This window comes from Dreissena polymorpha, chromosome 9 (genome assembly GCF_020536995.1).
Source record: "Dreissena polymorpha isolate Duluth1 chromosome 9, UMN_Dpol_1.0, whole genome shotgun sequence".
NCBI classification, from domain to species: domain Eukaryota; kingdom Metazoa; phylum Mollusca; class Bivalvia; order Myida; family Dreissenidae; genus Dreissena; species Dreissena polymorpha.
Window position 1 is genome coordinate 106,532,213 of NC_068363.1, and position 19,769 is coordinate 106,551,981.

A 19,769-nucleotide genomic window follows, 5' to 3' on the forward strand; every position below is an offset into this window, starting at 1 on the left:
CTACACTTTGAGGTTTTTCTAACGTATTCAAATCAATAAAGCTTCCTTATTTTTAAACGAACTTTGTTGAAATTTGGACCAAGAATAATTCAACACTTATGTGATCATTCCATTATATTTAATTAAAATTTATAAACAAAAAATGTAGCTGTAGTAGTTGTAGTAGTAGAAATAGTAGAAGTACCGGTATTATTAGTCGTAATTATAATTATGATTATATTATAAATAATAATAATAATTGTGTATGTGTTTAATGATTATTTATTGAACAAAGTTTAATGTGCGAATTGATTACATTTACATGCAAGTGTTCCTATTATCTAATTGAAATATAAACGTCATTCTAAATACAATATTTTAGAATGCGACGATGGATTTTGGGGACCAAACTGCATAAACAAGTGCAATGGTTGTCGGAATGAACAATGCAATAAAACCAATGGTGTGTGCACATCAGGGTGCAAAGATGGTTTCAAGGAGTCGACACACTGTGATGATGGTAACATATAATAGTCGCCCTTAAATTCATCTTGAAAATAATAACATATGAAAGGTTTTAATAATAATAATATATTAATAATATTAATACTGCTAAAACTACATTTACTAATTTTAATACTTCTCATACTACTAATGCTACGTATACTGCTACTACTACTACTGCAACTTTATTACTGCTTCTACTTATTTTACTACGTCGTGTACTACAAGTACAAAACCGTCAGCATTAACAACCACTTAAACCACTTATAAATCCTACTAATACTCTAAGTTCTACCACTTCTATAACGTGGACTTCTTTTAATAATAATATGTTCGCAATTGCTCCTAGTTTCTTTTCCACATGTAATTGTTTTTCTTAACTCAATATTTTAGAATGCGGCGAAGGACGTTGGGGACCAAACTGCAAAAAATAATTGCAGCGGTTGTCGAAACGAACATTGTAATAAAACTAATGGGGTGTGCACATCAAGGTGCAAAGAAGGCTTTCAAAAGTCTGAAAAGTGCGACAAAGGTACATCGGAAGAGGGTCTCCATTGTTATTTTTTCCTTAGACCTGACAGATGTATTTGTCTTTCAAACATTTAGCGTATAAAACATAAATGTTTTTTTGCAAGATAAGTGAATTAATGCAACTTTTTCCATAGTGTTGTCACAGTCACTGTTTAAATTTGATGTCTTTTCAGAATGTCAGAAAGGAACGTATGGTCAAGATTGCAATCAGACCTGCGGACATTGTCTGCATCTCGTTCCATGTGACGTTGTAAGCGGCCGCTGTGAGAGCTGCCTCGAGGGTTACACGGGTGACTCTTGCGATACACTTGTTGAAGGTTACTACTGAACAAATATACCATAAAACAGTATACGCTTGAATTATACACAAACTGATCAAGCGTTAAACTTCCGTAATAAGTATATATTGATTTGGTAGTAAGAGCATTTATTCGTAGTGTTACGTACCATATGTTGATTAATTTAAGAATGATACTGTTTAATGTTTATATGAGATCTTCGGTTAAATGTTTATTTAGGTTATATGATTAATTGTTTTATATTGTTCCGTGATATGGTCATTATAATTAAGTCTAATTAAAGATTTTCACCTTTAACCAAATATGATTCTACAATACGTAATAATTACAGAATCGAATCAGTTTCCAGTGGAACTAGTATCCGGAGTTTCGACAGGGATTCTAATTCTTCTTGTCGCGCTGATTATGAGTGTGGTTTTATTGATAAGGAAGAAAAAAGGCAAACGGACCCAAGAACAGTATGTAGCGTATGTTTTAAAGTAAAGTTATAATTGACAGATGACAAAGGAATCTAATAAATATATACCAGGAATAAACACATTTGGTTGTTCGTATTTACAATGTCAACATTGTAGTTGAACTTCAATAATATAATGGCGATGAAATGTGTACACCAAGTAATATTTATGTTACAAATACTTCATAAAAAAATCAAATATGACACGGGAATCATAATTTAATCTGAGTCGTTGCCAATTATTACTTGTATCCGTTTGTTTTTAAAGAAAAACGGTTCACGTTTCAATCTATGTTTATCGATTATAAACGGATCGTATGGAATTTAAAATGAACTTGTTTGTGTACCGATAATTGCGTATTTTGTAGTTCAAATGTAACAACTGTTCGCGAGCCAATTAGCAGCGTCAATGACGAACCGCAACAAATGGCCGCTGAAAAGTCAGATAATGGTAAGAGAGACGAGATATCTTTAAAAGCTCTTAAACGTCCTTAAAAAAGCAAAGATTATTGGTACTTACAAAACTAGTGTGAGAATCACTGATTTAAGGGAAATCGAAATGAGATCAGGTACAATGGCTGTGTTGCAACGGTTAACCAAATCAAATCAGTATCACTTTCATTGTACAGTTGTTTTGGAAAAATAGTTACTTTTAGAAATATACTTAAGTGATGTATAAAGATACAAAAAAACATGTACAAGGGTTTTTCGCCATGCAATTATCGCGAGACAATATTGAACAGATATTTTCACTCTTGACTAAATCGCTGTTCAAAATGTTATATTCACACTTGAGATATAAAATACGATATTATAAGGATATCACATTCATCGACTGTTTATGTTACGCTAGAATATGTCATGTTTTTCAAATATTGTTAATAGTATATCAGTGTGTCATATATATAACGTGCAATTTAACATGTTCATGTGGGCCATTGAATTTCTGGAATTTCAGTAAATAAAATCATGTAACTTAAAAAACTAATTTATTTTCAGAGCAAAAGTGTTTGCCTGCGCAATCTGCTGATTCGGTTACTACAACGGTCATCCAGGAACCGGTTTATTCGAACATGAAGGACCTTCCGCCTGTAGAGTCCTTGGGGACCGCCATCGCCCTGTGCCAACTGCAGGGATATGTGATGTCAAAAAGCGCAGATGAGCCCTTCTTTTCTTTAGAATTTAAGGTACATGACAAGTCTTAATATGGATATAAAACATGTTTTCATCCAGTTAATAAAATTCTCAATATTATGTAGGTTGTACGTGTTATGAAGAGCATATTATAACATCCATTGTACGATGATTAAAGTAGCATTCACGTTTCGTTTAGTAACCTTTCATATCCGATGGAAAGTTGTTATCATTTGTGGCTTATCGCGTTGACCTATTATGTTTGTTCATGTTTTGCTGTTATTTTTAAATAACTATCGTTACTGCTGAAAATCCCCTACGGGTTGCAACATCCAGCTACTGCTGCAACGGCGCCAGTGAATGCGGAGAAAAACCGATACAAAGATATGTATGCCTGTACGCTATGAGAATATTAATTAATTTGTATCTTAATTTATCTATATCCGCTATGTTTTCTGTTCATATTATCAAGTGCGATGTATTTAATCAGTAGACGAAAATAGTCTGTTACCCAAGTTTGTTTGTTCTCGCGTTTGAAGTAAACAGAGTTAAATATGCACCCATGTTTTATTTCATATATTTTGCAAACGAAGCATAAGAAGAAAGATTGGTAACTAATTCTGTTATTTACAACTTTCTGTGGTCAATTTATGAAAATGAACCAACTATGAGATCAGCTTACGAGGTCGGATTTTAAAGTACTGTATGTGTTCAGTTTAATACATTCTACAGTTGATAGCGGGAATCTGAGACGCGTTAACTGGTCATTTGTATTAAAACACGAATACCTCCATTGGACAGGTATTTAATACAAGGCAATATCAAATTAACTGATGAGTTATAAGGGAAATATCAATGACCGTTTTATTATTATTCGAATAAGTTCTTATTAATGGAGTTGAAAAGTTATAACAAACATTTAACGTCAAGCATAAGCACAATTGAGAGACATTTGCCATCCACAATTCTCAAAAAATAAACATAACTGATTTAAATTTGTATTTGGTATAGCCCTTATGTTTGCCACGACACGGTCCTGATATGGCAATATTTCAGATGACCACTGTCGCGTAGTGCTTGACATTGTTGATAGCAAACAAGGCAGTGATTACATCAATGCTTGCTTCATCGAGGTGCGGTTTGAATCCTTTTGTAAAACATATAAGTGCTATAGAGTACGACAAATCGCATCGCATCGATAAAACAAACTCATTATCTTAAATAATGTACCTTAAAAACAATTTGTTTGATAAGTACATAAATTGTTTATGAAAATCATATTCGCATTGTTTTATAAAATAAAAAAACATACACCGTACGTTTCGGATGATACCTTATAGATACATGCATGTATTCTAGTATTATTGTTATTAAAAGTTATAGTAGTATTGTAACTATTATTATTATTATTATTATTATTATTATTATTATTATTATCTTATGATAATAATAATTATGATGATTGTTACTACTACTATTATTATTGTTGTTGTTTAATCACTCGTGCCCTTATTAATGATTTAATACACGCATATGTGCTGGTGTTATTTTTCTTTTATAGGGTTTCTTCAAGAAGCGAGCTTATATTGCATCGCAAGGTGAGTATTTAAAAACTCAACGGTCTTAATGATTTGCCAGTTTAACTCGTAATAACAGAAGTTTTATCGCATAATAGGTGTTCGTCGTTTAATATCGCATGTATATAACGGTGTTGTACGAGTTCTACATAATATGCTTAAAGGCCCAACGAAGGCTATGATGGATGACTTCTGGCAAATGATTTGGCAATATGACGTATCTACCGTAGTCATGGTAACGAATCTCGTTGAAATGGCAAAAGTAAGTTATATTGGTCTACGTAACGGTGGAACGACTTAATGATAATATATAAATAACACATTAGGAAATATAATTGAGTAAATGCTTTACAATTTACATTTGGCGCGATTTTAAATGCGTTATATATGTATAGTAAATTTTTAAGAACCATTTGTTTTGCTGTTGTTTTGTCCATTATTTTTTTTAAAAAGTCTCATAATGGTGACGGTCTCATAACGTTTACTAAAAAGTGCACTATGGTTACACTTTCTGTGCTACGAATGCACGCAAACAACATACATATTCTATACTGCATTTGCCATGATTTATGTATTGCTTTTCATACTAAACATACACAGGTGAAATGTTTGCGGTACTGGCCTCTTGAAGTTGGTTCCAAGATGGATTTCCAAGCACTCACAACAACTTTGATCTATAATGAGGAGTTCACAGACTATACAGTTCGGAAGCTTAAATTGTCACACAAGGTAGAAATTAATAGTGCTATTTCTCGTTCTTTCCATTACTATATAATTGCAAATTAAATGTTTGACACTGGTATAACATGACGTTAAATATAACGTTTATTGTCAAATTGTATTGATAATTCCCGAGTTTAAGCATAGTATCATTTATATAATGTGCAAATAAAGAATATAACTACAGTGATTGAAAAGTTCATCTTTTATTTCATTTACTTATCGAGTGAATGCCTATTTATCAGGCGTCATAAAGTCAACAAAGACGTTCGCTCATTATAGCTATGACGAGTGCACCTAATACCTATCGCGTGCGCAAGTCATATCTATCGCGTGCGTACGTCATAGCCATTTCGTGTCCATTTTGAGCTCACCTGAGCACAATATGCTCATGGTGAGCTTTTGTGATCGCCTTTTGTTCGTCGTCCGTCATGCGTCGTGCGTTGTGCGTCGTGCGGCGTCAATATTTGCCTTGTTAACACTCTAGAGGCCACATTTAGTATCCAATCTTCATGAAATTTGGTCAGAAGATTGGTCTTATTGATATCTTGGATGAGTTCGAAAATGGTTACGTTTGCTTCAAAAACATGGCTGCCAAGGGGCGTGGCTTTTTTTCCTATATGGCAATATATGGCTATTGTAAAACCTTGCTAACACTCTAGAGGCCACATTTATTTCCGATCTTTATGAAACTTGGTCAGAATATTCATCCTAATAATATCTTAAACGAGTCCGAAAATGATGTTGGTTGCTTCAAAAACATGGCCACCAGGGGGCGGGGCATTTTTCCTTATATGGCGGTATATGGCTATTATAAAACCTTGTTAACACTCAAGAAGCCACATTTATTTTCCGATCTTCAGGAAACTTGGTCAGACGATTTGTCCCAATGATATCTTTGATGAGTTCGAAAATGGTTTCGGTTGCTTTAAAAACATGGCCACCAGGGGGCAGGGCATTTTTCCTTATATAGCTATATATTGCTTTAGTAAAATCTTGTTAACACTCTAGAGGCCACATTTATTGTCCAATCGTCATGCAATTTGGCCAGAAGATTGGCCTCAATGATATCTTGGATGACTTTGAAAATGGTTGCGTTTGCTTGACAAACATGGCTGCCAAGGGGCGGGGCATTTTTCCTATATGGCTTTATATGGCTTTAGTAAAATAATGTTAACACTCTAGGGAGCACATTTATTGTCCGATCTTCATGAAACTTGGTCAGAAGATTAATCCTAATGATTTCTTTGACTAGTTTAAAAATGATGCAGGTTGGTTGAAAAACATGACCGCCAGGGGGCGGGGCATTTTTCCTTTTATGGCTATAGTAAAACCTTATTAACACTCTAGAGACCACATTCATTTTCGAATCGTCATGAAACTTGGTTAGAAGATTTTTTCCCAATGATATCTTGGATGTGTTCGAAAATGGTTTCGGTTGCTTGAAAAACATGGCCACCAGGGGGCGGGGCATTTTTCCTTATATGGCTATATATGGCTTTAGTAAAATCTTGTTGACACTCTAGAGGCCACATTTATTGCCCAATTTTCATGAAATTTGGTCAGAAGATTTGTTTCAATGATATCTTGGATGAGTTCGAAAATGGTTCCGGTTGGTGGAAAAAATGGCCGCCAAGGGGGGCGTGGCATTTTTCTTTTTATAGCATAAGTAAAACCTTGTTAACACTCTAGAAGCCCTATTTATTGTCCGATCATCATAAAACTTGGTCCGAAGATTTGTCCCAATGATATCTTGGACAAGTTCGAAAATGGTTCCAATTGCTTAAAAAACATGGCCACCAGGGGGAAGGGGCATTTTTCCTTATATTGACTTATGAATTTTCATGAAACTTTGTCAGAATATTTGTTTGAATAATATTTTGGATGTGTATGAAAATGGTTCTGGTCTATTCAAAAACGTGGCTGCCAGGGTGTTCACTAGTAATGAAAGTTGGTAAGAAAATTCTGTTCTAATGACATCTTGGGCTGCACAGAACAGGTCAGTTTCTTTAAATCTCAGGTGAGCGACTTTGGGCCTTTCAGGCCCGCATGTTGACAATGCTGCTTCAGCAGCTCTTCAAAGTAATCAAACCATGAACAAATTCTTCACAATCTCGACCTATGTTAAAGACCGAGCCAGTCCGATTGAGTTAGCTAAATTTTCTTAATCGGCATACCTCGCTGATTATCATTGATAAAGGTAAAGGCAACTTGGTTCCCGTCCTCTTTCAAATTTATCGAGAGGTTCGGAACAGGAACCAGAACCGAAACTGCCAGGTGGCACTTCCACCGCTGTGACGCTGGGAAAACCCCAAATGTAGTTATTTTTAGATTTGATCGAGAATGTAACCCGCCTCCCAGTTTCGCTGAATGGATCAAGTTCCCCACGGGTACTACTTCCCCGTATCCCCAAATTTTGTTCGTACCCAACATTTTTCGTACCCAATTTTTTTTCGTACCAATTTTTTTCGTACCCAAATGTGTTCGTACCAAATTTTTTTTTCGTACCAAATTTCTTTTTCGTTCCCATTTTTTTCGTACCCATTTTTTTTGGCATAATTTTTTTGTACCCAAAATTTTTGTACCCAAATTTTTTTTCGAACCCAAATTTTCGTACCCACATACACAATTGTGGTGCTCTAGATAAACATAAATTGATGCTTTTATATCCATCCTCTTCAAAAGCATCGTCACACCAGTACTGTCAGTACTTTGATTTTTAATACCACCGTATATTTATTGTACATTTGTTTAATAAATAGACGTAACATAAATATCACAGAAACAAGAGTGATACGCTGTCCTCACGACATATAACAAACATTTATACCAGCCTTCATAAAGGCAGTCCTCAGTAAACATGACCCATTGACAGGATACTTATTCGTTATAGACCTTATGACGTTATATTCGTTTAAATAATCTTTCCTCAGGACAAGCCAAGTATCTCGCGTGTGGTTACCCACTTTCATTACACGGCATGGCCCAACAAAGATGTGCCCGCTAGCACTTCGAGCCTCTTGCACTTCTGGCGTAGGATCAGGGCCCACGATCCCGACAAAAAGCAACCCTGGGTCGTTCATTGCAGGTAAGGCAGTTCACAAACTAAGTATTCAAGTCATTTTACCGTCCATTCATTATTGAACGTAATGATTTTTATTAGAACGTCTTAATATTTCCCCATGTCAGCAACGTTGTAATTAGTTATAAAAGCAACCAAATTTAAGTGAAGTGTTATTTTTTGTTCAAATTTACATACATAGCACTATATTGAGTGTTCTTTTTAAATCAAGTATGTTTTAATGAATTTGGAAGAATTCGTATATAGTATGTTCGTCTTGGTCCATTTATCAGCGCCGGTGTTGGTCGGACGGGCACATTCATCGCCATGGACATACTGATAGACGAGGGTCAGGCCAGACAGACTGTCGATATTTACGCCTGTGTGACCAAGTTGAGACTGCAACGAGTTAACATGGTTCAAACTGCGGTGGGAATTTGAAATTGTATAATAATATGACTCCCAAAAAGCGGAATGATTTTTTATGTAAATGTTCTACTAAAAAAAAAATTCTCCATTGGAAATGGTCTTTAGTTACAAATATCTCACAATGCTACCGCCCCTATGTTGTAAACGTTACACGTTGCATTCACACAAAAAATCCTTCCAGATCTAGAAGGGTTCGATTTTATGACGTTTTCGTAAATTCGTATTATTTTCTTAATAACCGATTTTTTAGATATGGTTTACAGTCACAGTATAATTATTTGAACGATAAAAACTAAAAATTGGTAATATTTTCTTAAGTTTTCATACATGGCTTACAGTACAAAAAATTAGAATACAATAAACAGTACATACTTTGAATAATATACAATAACAACAATATTCGAATGGACCTTCATCGACGTGGTGTGTAATGGCGGCAACAATATCAATTTGTTTTTGGAGAATATTTGGTTTGAATTAACTCCTATTTCACTTTAAGCAATACATTATATGATTGAAAATTTCCTCTACAAAGACATATGTAGAACAAGATATAATGCATGTAATATATATCAAATAAAACAGATAAACACAATTGTGTTAATATTAAAAATTTCAGTAGATTTTGAACTAATGTCTTACGAGTCAAGCAAAAGAGATACAGTGGAAAGTAGTAGACATTCGTTTCCTTTCCACAGTATATTTTCTCTTTACATGAGGTATTCACACTTGCAATCATTTTATGCCAGTATATGTGTCTGATATTGATGGGATTTTTGTAAACGAAATATTACCATTGAAGACGTGTTGATTGAATTGTCAATTTAATTTTGGTGTGTTATCTGATATATTATGTTGAATCTTTTTGTCGGTAACCGGGTTATTATCGTTCTAATTTTCAGGGCCAATATAATTACTTACACAGACTGATAGTTGAATACCTGACTCTTCGCAGTCAGTTCGTGTCCAACGATGAGTTTGCCAATTACCAAAACATCCTTCTCCAAGTCGACCAAAAGCTAAACAAAACTGGACTGTTTTTACTATATGAGGTTCTCGTGTTTTATTATAGTTACTTTGTAAACAAGATACCATTAGATTATCCATGAAATCTGACGACATTACATATATATATATATTTATCACATGCCATACCCTGTTTCCCATGTAATATAACCATTACATATATTTTAATCTTACACATGTGTAATATATTCTTTAAGAGTTTTCATTAGCTTAGTTTTCGTGTATTGACCAATCGCATTTTGTTATTTTGCTGAAATGACGTTGCAACGTCAAATTACGTAACGAAATGTAAACAACATTCGTGATTTATCATTATGTTTGCGTAAATATTTATTTAATTTGCTCATTTAAAAGCATGTGATAGAAAAATATCTGACACTCGTTGTCATATCATACCATATTTTATTAAACTCGTCCATGAAATTCGTTAGTAAGCTCGCCAAAAGCTCGCTTACTAACAAAATTCCTGAACTATATATATATATATATATATATATATATATATATATATATATATATATATATATATATATATATATATATATATATATATATATATATATATATATACACACTTGTATATCGACGTACATTACTCATTCAGAGTCTGAAATGTATTGCCATTTGGTACAATATTTTTTTCATTGTTAAGTTTATGTTAACGTTACATTAACAGTTTTTAATTAAATGACCGTGCAGATATTTGTATAAGTAGGTGTCTAATAGAAGTCTTTAAGTAATTAATATATCTCGTCATATACAACTTGACCATCATCCTGACTTCGATCATACTGTCGAGCTTCCAAGGTATATCGCATAAAGATGTTTAAAATTGTCTCATTGATCGTGTCGTGCCCCTTCTAGACAGAGGCATCCTACCACACACTGGAGCTTGCTGGAGCAAACATCAAAGGTGACGAGGGGGATCCTTATTCCGTTGCTACCATGTCTGAAAACGCGAAGAAAAACAGATTCGATGCTATACTACCGAGTACGTACTTACGAAAAAATGCTTTGAAGGGTGCAAAGAGCTTACATAAAAAATCGTATTATACTTGAAATATTGTGTTGCGAATGTAGAGATTTGACAATGCCCAGTGTCGAGCGCCCTTACCATATTTTTTCAATTCTAATTTCCCTTTTTTCAATTACCATGTCTAATTCAATTCAGCTAATGTAAACATATAATTTAAACGATATAATAATCATATGCATATAAAACTAACTCCATTAAAGCTGTGTCGTATCAGCAGTCAGTCACATTCAAGGAGTATATTGCAAATTTATGGTTATGTATTTCTCTATTTTGTAGATTTTTACAACATTTCATTAGTCATATTCTGGTGTTTCACAGAAAAGGACAATTGATAGTTTTCCGTTCGTCCTTTCTTCGGTATTCCAGTCATCTGTCCATAGGCCCACAAAATATGTACATGTAATAACTTAAAAAGCTTGAGATAGTTTGATTAAACTGAGAATTCTTTAGAATGGCAACCTATTAGTGCATTGTACACGACCTTTCACTTTCTACCAGAGGGCTAAGGCCAGGCTATTGCCTCCCCTGCCAACCTGTTTATCCGTGTGATTGTTCATCCATTCGCAAACGTTTAAATTGCTTGTACATTGTACGATCAATTTACGATCATTACACTTTAAAATGCCATAAAAATCCTCCAGATGTCACGTGAATTTTCATTTCACCTGATGTAAAACGTTTGCTGAACGTTTTAGTTTTAAAAAAATATTGTCACCCATGCGATAAATGGACACTGGATTCAAATGGGAAACGATACCTACGTTCATATATAGGACATTATCTTAAATTGATAGAGGTGTCACCGGTTCGGGACTTATTTTTTTAATGACCTTGAATACAGTTCGGGAGCATATAGTGAAATCAGTCCACACTGCTTCGGTTGCCGAAAATAAACCGAAGTCGTGTTAAAAAATGGACACATTTATATCCCTTTTGATCATGTCATTGAACGTAGCATAACTCCATTAAGATTATAGAAATTTGACATAAAACAGCATGCAAATAATGTTTCTTTCATATGCAATCGTGTTCTTAATTGGCAAGCACAGAATGCTTACGTTAAATATGTTATAACAATAATGTTTGAGGGCAAGCCATTTTTAACTAACTTTTTTGAAATTGGTATCAAAAATAAATTTATCAAAATTATTATTGAAGATAACCGATATCGAGCGATGTTGACTGTTCCTGTGGACGAAAGAAATGACTACATCAACGCTGTATATATGCCGGTATGATTTAATAGCGAGCTGGCGTATATCGCCTTTGTGTGTTCTAACTATGTATGTATAGTATTAATATCATCGGAAATATAAATATTTTGTCGTTTTGTATAAAATTAATATAACAGATATTGAACATAAGATTTGATTGCCCTTCAAGAAGTTCCACGAAATTTACTAAAATATTCCTGGTCTCAAGTTTTGAAGCCGAGGAAAGATATGTTGCTGTGTAAGAAAACTGTTGATACATGGTTATGGCTGCAATACATCACATGTCGTTTATTACTTCAGAGCTACAAGGTGGACAACAAGTACATCCTTACTCAGAAGCCCCTGTCAGACACTGTGGTGGACTGCTGGAGACTCATAGAGAGCAGGGACATCAGTCTGGTGGTGACATTCCCCGATGAGGGAAATGAACAGGTAATTGTTCAATCACACTGGCTTGGTAGTAACATTCCCCGATGATTGAAATGAACAGGTAATTGTTCAAATCACTTGGCTTGGTAGTAACATTCCCCAATAAGGGAAATGAACAGGTAAGTGTTCACATCACATTGGCTTGGTAGCAGCATTTCACGATGAAGGCGACGGACATGTTGCTGCTCACATCACAGCCGTAACTCTCCCGAATGCGGGAATCGAGCGGGAAGACCTTACATCATATTTCCCGATGATGTAGTTAAGAAAAAAGTGTTTACATAAAAATGTTAACATGCATCGATGAGAGAATTGTTCACATCATATTGGTAACATTCCCCAATGAGCGAAATGCACAGGTAATTGTCATATAAATATCAGTCCTCGAAGAAGAAAACGAACAGGCAATTTTCACATCCTATTGGTATTATTCCTCGTTGAAGGAAATGAAAAGGTTATACATATATTGATTAGTTTGATACATTTTTTCAGGACGGTCGAATGTTTCCTACTACGGGGTCACTCACTGTGGGCCCTTTTAACATCATGTTCATCACGGAACATCACGAAGAGGACTATTTTGTTTCGAGAGTCTTCAAAGTTCAATACATGAAAAAGGTAAACATTTGGGGGTTTAAACTATGTTTATTCAACACTGTTCAGGGGTTTCACTGTCCCAAAACAAGTTGTTGCCACTTTATCTTGGTGTGAAAACCGCCGGTTATTGCGACTTTATTAATAAGGACAATCATTTAAGGAACCTTACTACATAAATGAATATAATGGCATTGACTATATTTTTTACTTTTAGAAGAATGTTATTGATAACAATTGATATTGTATTGATGATGGTCAGTATAACAATTAAATACCTTGTTATAATGGTGTAATGTTGTATAATGCTGCACGTAGAATCCGTCAGATTGTGTCTCTAACAAAACATTTGTATACCATACACATTAAATGGATTGGTGTCAAGCGTAACCTATTATGTAGGAGAGGACGGTAACTCAGCTGCTGTACCAGAAGTGGCCCAGGCGCCAGATGGCACCGCCAAATGTCGGTGAATTTCTGATATTAATGGACGCTGTGGAGAAGAGGACAAAATCTTCAACAGCGTTGATACAGTGCTTGTATGTACCGGTGCTTCCACTGTGCTAAAACAACTTCCCTTTCATGTACACTATTGACGTTTGTGTATATAATTAAGTCATAAATGTTTCAAATTTAAGTATGACATTCTGTCTCTTGTGTATCGGCGCTCCGGAGAGAATAATTAAGAAAATACCAAACTGAACGTCATTTTTTCGCAGCTTAGTTAAACGCATCAACTAAAACTTCTACAAAAACGTAAGCATATATTAAATTACCTTCAAAATACACAAATGCTTGTGTATACATAGTTATTGCATGGTCTAGTATGTTCATGCAGAGATGGTGCTACAAGAAGCGGCCTGCTGCTGGTACTGTTTTACGCCACGGAATGCATGTCCAAGGATGGGGAAGTGTCGCTGCCTATGGTCATCAGGCATCTTAGAACGAGGCGTCCGCAGCTCATACCGAACTTTGTAGGAATGTTCTATATATGTTTTACAACTCGTGTTTAACTTTCTTAACTTGAACTTGATATTATGTGAACCGTAATGTCTTCGCAAATTTACACAGTTCGTTATGGCAACCGTATGCATAGCTCACATTAAATAAAAGTACATGTATGCTTATTTTATATTGCTGGATTGATTTCTTAGTTTATAAGCTTTTAATAATTCACTGATTAAGCCATTACTATTAAGTGCAGATTGTATTTTATCATTTCAGGAACAGTATCGGTTTTGCTACAGCTTGCTGACACAGTATGTAGAATCCAATGTGATGTACGCCAACACATAGCGTCAAGAGAGAATTGATATATGGGTTGTTCCTACTGACATCTGGAAGTCGCGGTGTATGACTTGATGCACATATTAGAACGTGACATATGGCAATGCGTGCGCTAGATGTAGATGTTCATGAATATTGCAAGTTTGCACTTATTACGATAGAAATGACTCGCATGTAGCCACATTATCCAACAAGATCGAATAATAATAGATAAAACTTTTTAAAAATACTTTTCAAAGCGTGGACCATTGGATTGTTTATGAACATTATTTGGACTACATACTATTTAATACTGCAATAGAGAATGTCGACATTGAGGTACACAAATAATGGACCCTGGATTGCATTTGGACTACCTTGTATTAATTTCTTTTTTTTTATATATTTTTATTGTGAAATAACTTCTGTGCTTTGATTTGATTTGTATAATAGAAATGAATATCGGCATATTGTATATTTAAAGTTTATTGCTAAGAATAACTTATACATGCATTTAATTTCTTGCATAATATACTGTATTTCTTTTTAACTTATATCATTGACTAGTATACAATTACGCTTGACACAAATAACTCAAGCATTTGATTGTAAACAAAAACAACATCCATGTGTGAGATGAAGCAGGATTGAGGCTATAAAAACATTCTCTAATGACACAAGTATTGAACATTATGTACGGACCTTAAATCACTTTGGTATCAGAAATCTTTATGTCAATTTTATATCAAGTTATAAGAATATGTACGGATATGTTTGACAACTTCAACATAATTGAGGCACTTTACAATGAGGTCTACTGGCATTCAGAGTAAGGTTGAGTGTTCCATATTTATACAAAATGTACACACCAAAATAAAAAATGTCGATATAAAAGTCGTAGGTTGAGTACACCCTTTTGCATTTGTTTTATTCCATATTTTGACACTAAGACAACTGTTTTATTAATTCATATTTTTTCATTTGAAAATGTTATTCTTTTACATTTTATTGAAATACGAAATTCTTCATATTGTTTACTTTGCTAATATTTATTTTATTTTCAGTTTGATAAGCTCATTTGTTTTATTTAATAATAATGTATTGGATTCATTTTGTCTCGCTGCCAATGTAAAGGATTTCAAGTGTTCATGGACACTTTCTAGCATACAGCATTCAAGATAGGTTTATTCATCAATATATGTTTTGCGTTTAAGAGTTTTAAAGATATAATAACTTTTGTGATTGCATTTTCGTCTCTATTGCGTTGTGCAAAGACATGTTCATTCAAACGACAACTTCTTATAAAACTCATGTTCACTTAACGTGGTGGTCTTCTAGCTTTATCAATGTATAACACACGGGTTTAACTGGTTAATATGTCCCGTGTTTAACATAGTTGGTGTTGATTTAAACAATAAAATAAAAGACATATATTTCATATTTGGATTTAAACACGATATATCTTCAAAGATTGTTCGTATCATGCCCCTCGGACAACATTGACCACTTCCCGATGGTCTCGTGGTATGAAGCATCATAGTGTTGTCATTTTTAATTAGTTGCCGACGAATTGTTCGCCTGGAAACATCAATATCAACTCTGGGACACACGTGATTTATATAAACCTGATTACAAGACTTAAGTAAGCTATCGAGAAACATTTGCTTGTTGTTTTTGTGTTCATCCTCTGCGCTTGAGGAAATTGGGTGCACACTATTCAACTTGATTTTGCATAAATGGATAAGATATTTTATGAATGATTTTATATTGTGTTTTTCTTTGCTTCAGCAAGTTGTATTTCTGTGGATCTGGCTTGCATCTACTCTTTGATTGGTCTAATGATAATTGACTTGAAAGGTATTATCTTTTACTGCTATGAAATTTGAATTTTGATTGTATGAAGTTAATTGTAATGTTCATGTTAATGTTTTAGCAAACAACTCCGGGCTAGCTATGAGTTGTTGAGCTCCTTAAACCGATTTGAAAACACAATGCTTCGAATTGACCGTTCCTATCCGGATATCTCGTTATTAGAATAAATAATGGACCACATGCTATTATATGATTTTTTTACCGTCTGGTGCAGCTGAAGTTAAAGTTTGTATTTATATCAACCATAATAACAAATTATAACAGAATGCGGTTGAATCCTCGTTCGAAGCCCTTTCAAATGCATTTGAATTTTAAATATATGAACTTGTTCAATGTGTTATGTATATTTTCTTTGCTTTCTCAAAATAAAATTGTCTCACATAATAATTTTTATTGTTATATTCTAAAAATGACATATAAAGACGTATGTTGTAAACGATAAGAATTAAGGCTGACTACGTTAGTACAGTTCAAAAAATAAAAGAATACGGTTTAACGAATGTTTATTTTATTATAATGAATCTTTGCTATGTCAAAACTAGTCTAGTAAGAATAGCTTTTTTTGCTTAATTATTACCGATAAAGTCGTCCTCAGTACCGGATGAACCATTAGGCAGAGTTGGCAACGGCCTATTGGTCCCGAGTCTTTTAAGGGCCCATTGAGACCGTGACGACAGAAAAAAACACTTAGTTACTGAGCCTAATATAATGACTTGTCAAAGCAAGTTATTGTATATCAATGCTATGTTTTGATTGAGGGCTTGACATCCAAGCACGGATATTGATTTGTCTCACCAAGTGACCATCACTTATTTTTTGCAAAACCGTATTGTTTTGCAGGTGATTTCGTTTTCAATATGATTTTTTATACCTATAACGGGACACTGTCACATTGCATGCCTTGCCAGCCTTGGCACAGGAATTTATACGAGCGAAATCGACTGGGCACTGGCGTTGTAGTAGGCACTAGGCCGACTAAGGGCCTTGGGCGTGGGCCCAAAAAGTTTCATTGCCAGTGGCCCTCCATGGTGCTGAGCCGGCACTGGTCGTCTCTTAATGAGAAGTTTTCAAAAATATTGGGACAAAACATAACAAGTTTTCATGGTTTTATACTTAAAACATTTCGTCAGCCTTTTCCCGTTTAAGGAAAGTCTTGTATCTAAGTTAGGTAAAACTGCGGTATTATTCAAATGTTAAGCCAAATTTAGCCACAATATTTGCGAACGTAAGGTGAAAGTACTACATACGACGTTTGATAGTACCTGCAATGACTATGAGCTACAGAAAAGGTTTGAAAAATTTATTTTATGATATAATATATGCACTTGGCATGGGATTTTATGCCTTCGGTGACCCTACGATCATTTCAAACGTTAAAACTTTCAGTTTACAGTTTATGGAAAGTTTTCAAATTATTTCATTTTAATAGATGACGTGAAAAGCTGTACAGTTTAAGATGCGAAATAGTCGAAAAAGGAAATATCTTGCATAGCGCTCACATTCCCGTATTACCCTAGGCCTGTAAGTTTTAGTTCTCTCATGAAAACCTTCGGGAGCCAATTGAACTTTGACAGGAAACCATGTATGCATCCGAATATGACATAAATGCTGTCAAATTATAGGCTTCTCGTCTGGGGGATACATTCAATACTGAGCAAGAGACTTGACAACAATACACATTTAAAGTAAAATAAAAAAAATATTAATCAATATTTTCATTTTAACTTGATACGTATCTTCTTGAAAAAAGGAATATGCATTGTTTGAACATGTGTACACATGTTAGGGAAAATAACGTTGATACACCACGTTAACATAAAACAGAATTGCACCCAATGTTTACGCGTATTAAATCCAACATAAACACGAATATTAAACATATTTAATTAATTTAACCTTTTCTAGGCTCCGATTTCGGAGGACACAACTGGTAAAAGAATATATAGCTTACCGGTCAGTCCCTTATTTCGTGGATTCCTATTTTATTAAAGGAGTTGACGGTGCTGTACTAAATAGTATTTATGTTGTTTATTTCTTATATTATTTCCATTCGAAGCTTTACTTTTTTCATGATTTTTGTGCATACTTTATTCCGATATGAAAAAATAATACAACCTTAAACTTCTATTATTAATAAAAAATCGACAGAAAAAATGAAACAAAAACGAATATCACATACAGTCAGGTCGTCAGTTCCGAATCACTATCGAAACTTCACATGTATATTTTAAAACGGCGATCGATTTCGATTTCGGATATTTGGCGTATTACATATAATTTTAATCTTTATGCTTCGCTTACCTTGATTGTGTATTTGGTTCTAACTATAAATGAGTGTTTATGTTTTTCCTAAACCGGTAAATATTCTCCAATAGCGAATCACGTGACAGCAAGTGCACTTTTTGACTAGGATCGTCTCAAAACAAACTTGAACTGTCAAAATAGTTTATTTAACGTTCATAGCAATATAACCAGACTAGCTTTTGATCAGAGATTTTTGTGAAAAAGATAACAATAAAGAAAGCAAAAGTAAAAATAACAAAACTAAATCAAATAAACCTCTACCTAAGATCACACAATGAACGGCACCTGCATATGTACATATGTACTACAATATACAGTATACGGTTTCCAAGCAACAACGTAGAAAAAAGAAGTAGGAATAAATAAAACGAAATAAAATGGACCCTACCTGAGATTACACACTTGGCAATCTAATGTTTCCCCATGGGCTAACTTACCTTAAGGTAGCGCACCCCTAATGGGCACATATCAAAATATAATCTAATTAATTATTTTCTTAATCAGCATCATTTCACTGAACTACATGCAAATTTGTAGGTAGGCTTTCCATGCTTTTTAAAAAAATAAACCGATTTTTTCAAAACCACCCCCACGCTCGGCTTTTGTCCGGTTTATTTCACCCCTGTGGTGTATACAAGTTCCATAATTCATTCAAATTTCCAAACATGGGCTTGTAGTTGGTGTGTACAGATGCAGTAAAGGTTTTTACAGTTTAAACAAGATGAAATAAGTATTCTTTACAGACATTTATTTTTTACAAATTTGTATCTATGGAAGAGCGCCATAAAATGTTAGTGATTTCAGCCAAGTAAACATTGGGTCGGTTAAAAACAAAGTGTAATACAATTCAAAAAATATCATTATTTAAGTTATATTTAAACTTAGTTTTTTGGAAACACTTTATACAGCAAAAATACCAAGAAATAGACAGATTTACCGTTTACTTTTGAAATAAAAATGCAACATGCATCATTCGTTTTTTCAGCAGTAAATCACCCAATTTAGCCATTACGTTGTTTTAATTTTAAAAATTAAAGGATGTGCATACAAATTTCAACATATTTAACAATTAAACATAGCTTATATGCTATATTAAATCAAATTACGTTAGAAAAGAAATAAAACGCGTCGCAAAAAGTATGCGATGGCGGCAGGATTCGAACCTGCGCGGGAAGATCCCAAAAGATTTCTGGTCCATCTCCTTAACCACTCGGCCACGACAACTTCACATAGTGTCAGCTTAATTATATATCCATAATTAAACAGGTAAAACGGCTCGTGTCGATCTTTAAGAAAATCGCGAAATCGTTTTTTTTCAGAAAATATTTAGATCAAAG

General features: G+C 34.2%; 2 protein-coding genes across 2 annotated transcripts in view; both read left to right on the forward strand.

The window, feature by feature from the left end:
• The window catches only part of LOC127846344 (multiple epidermal growth factor-like domains protein 10), a 4,807-nt gene extending 1,832 nt beyond the window's left edge, over positions 1–2,975 (forward strand). The window contains exons 3-7 of the mRNA XM_052377513.1: positions 362–499; positions 1,188–1,331; positions 1,645–1,771; positions 2,139–2,221; positions 2,770–2,975. Coding sequence (XP_052233473.1) covers positions 362–499; positions 1,188–1,331; positions 1,645–1,771; positions 2,139–2,221; positions 2,770–2,975 — 698 coding nt within the window. The remainder of the gene's footprint in view (positions 1–361; positions 500–1,187; positions 1,332–1,644; positions 1,772–2,138; positions 2,222–2,769) is intronic.
• Positions 2,976–3,217: 242 nt separating this feature from the next.
• Positions 3,218–16,414, forward strand: LOC127846345 (receptor-type tyrosine-protein phosphatase kappa-like). Its single transcript, XM_052377514.1, has 15 exons — positions 3,218–3,300; positions 3,961–4,037; positions 4,466–4,502; positions 4,646–4,743; positions 5,082–5,210; positions 8,135–8,289; positions 8,556–8,691; positions 9,594–9,743; positions 10,582–10,708; positions 11,912–11,985; positions 12,268–12,399; positions 12,889–13,014; positions 13,393–13,529; positions 13,829–13,964; positions 14,215–16,414. The coding sequence occupies exons 1-15, from the start codon at positions 3,291–3,293 to the stop codon at positions 14,284–14,286; spliced, it is 1,596 nt and encodes a 531-aa protein (XP_052233474.1). The 5' UTR covers positions 3,218–3,290; the 3' UTR covers positions 14,287–16,414.
• The last annotated feature ends 3,355 nt before the right edge of the window (positions 16,415–19,769 follow it).

What these genes read in the sequence shown, in the direction of transcription:
- LOC127846345 (XM_052377514.1), top strand. An exon ending in TCAATGCTTGCTTCATCGAG is followed by an intron (nt 4,038 to 4,465) that starts GTGCGGTTTGAA and finishes TTTCTTTTATAG; the next exon opens with GGTTTCTTCAAGAAGCGAGC. An exon ending in AGCTTAAATTGTCACACAAG is followed by an intron (nt 5,211 to 8,134) that starts GTAGAAATTAAT and finishes ATCTTTCCTCAG; the next exon opens with GACAAGCCAAGTATCTCGCG.